Consider the following 1,777-nt stretch of genomic DNA (forward strand, 5'->3'; position numbering starts at 1 on the left):
CTGTGTTTATTCCTCTGTATTATGATATTATTAGCATATTTTATTTTTAAAAGAATGATGTTTTTTTGTTTTTAATGAGAAATATTTGCCCCTCTAAACAATCCTGTTAATAGATAAGTCATTATTTACGGAGACGCAGGGGGAACCGTATCTGATGGGGGAACGCGGCTCGACGTAACAGCTGCAACTCGAGCACATTGCTGCCCCCTATATGTCAGGAGGACAAATAACACCTTTTCTGTTCAAATTGCCAACCCGCCGCAGTGGCGTGTGTGTTGATCAAACTCACCCGCTAATTTCCACCCCTGATTAAGATGCGTTTCTCTTTGTCTTTCCTCTCTTAAAAACTCATTCTGTTTGTCTGTCTCTTTCCTGTCCTCTCCAACCCTCAGCTGGTTCTGGTTCTGCTGCAGGGTTCTTCCTGTTAAAAGGGAGTTTTTACTTTCCCCTGTCACCACTGTGCTGCTCAGGGTGGGAGACAATCTGCCGGCTTCCTTAGAGAGAAAACTTTTACTAATCGGCTCTTTTTTTAATTCATGTGAATGTTTTCGTACCGTGCCCTAAGATGACTTGTTGTGAATTGGCGGTTTAAAAATAAACTGAAAAGAAATTATTCTGATGATATTCATCAATCTTCCTCTGAACTTTAAACAACTCATCCTTTTTGTTCCTTTTGCTTATCGCCCGCGTATTTATTTATGAAGGAGGAAAACCAAATGGAGCTACAACAAGCCCACAATGCAATTTGTTTTTTTTTAAGGGGACTGCTTTTCTATAGATTATTTCTAACCCTACAAATACTTCTAAGGGTTGTTATATATGCATTTATTTAAGTTTATTGATCCAAAAACTAAAAATGTTGGTGTTCTATATCAGCCATCGGCTGCACTGATTACTAAAATATTTGTATCCGTATCAATCAGAGAAAAACTTATATAACTTGATCTTTACTGGAATTTATTAAAAAGTTACTAGACTACCACAGAGTACAAAATACCAAACAAAACCCTTTCCAGTCACATGAAAACGAGAGATAATCTCAACATTTTACAAACATTTAGGCTCATTTCTTTAAAAGCGAGAGTGAAAACTGATTGTAGTCGCTGCTTTTTAGTAAATAACCAGTCTTTTAAACTCAGTGTTGTGTGCGTTTTGGTGCGCTCGTGCAGGCGACCGTGTGTTTCGAGAGGAAGGAAGATGCTGAAAAGCTGAGGCACGTAAGGAGCCTCGACGTGAAGGGAGTGGCTTTAACCGTCCTCCCAGAAAAGGTATCTCGCTGTGGAAAAGACACGTCAGCATTCGTCCTCTGCTGTGTGACTTGTCAATAATAATTGTCTCGATGAATACATCCACAGGGCAGTGAATCTGAGAGGGCCCTTCCTGCTGCGAAGGATCAGAAACAGCCGAGTCAGCAGTAAGTTATTCACACAAGCTGCACTTTATTCATTTACTGTACAGTTTATTATATGAATAATGTTAGTATCTATTAGGCAGACCCTCCAGGATTTCACGATGTTCCGACCGCAACTATTAATGCAAAATCAAACAAACCCCACAACTTTCCCGCAACTTTATACAACTTTAACCCAATATTTATTGTTCCTAAGTGATTCGCCACAGTTTCTGCGGTCTAGTCTCTTCTTTGTGGGTTTGTGTAGCGTGGAATACAAAATAACCCCAAATAACTCAGGAAGAAGACACGTGACGTCACTTCCTGTTAACATCAGAATGCCGGGAGCGTGCAGGAGCAGCGACCGAAGCCAAAATGTGCGCTAAT

At 40.2% G+C, this 1,777-nt stretch overlaps 1 protein-coding gene across 3 annotated transcripts in view; it reads left to right on the plus strand.

The window, feature by feature from the left end:
- The window catches only part of LOC108248598, a 50,641-nt gene that overhangs the window by 12,459 nt on the left and 36,405 nt on the right, over positions 1-1,777 (plus strand). For all 3 annotated transcript variants that reach the window (XM_037976668.1, XM_037976670.1, XM_037976669.1), the window contains 2 exons: positions 1,170-1,268; positions 1,356-1,414. In XM_037976668.1, coding sequence (XP_037832596.1) covers positions 1,170-1,268; positions 1,356-1,414 — 158 coding nt within the window. The remainder of the gene's footprint in view (positions 1-1,169; positions 1,269-1,355; positions 1,415-1,777) is intronic.

This window comes from Kryptolebias marmoratus, linkage group LG7 (assembly GCF_001649575.2).
Source record: "Kryptolebias marmoratus isolate JLee-2015 linkage group LG7, ASM164957v2, whole genome shotgun sequence".
Classification (NCBI taxonomy): Eukaryota; Metazoa; Chordata; class Actinopteri; order Cyprinodontiformes; family Rivulidae; genus Kryptolebias; species Kryptolebias marmoratus.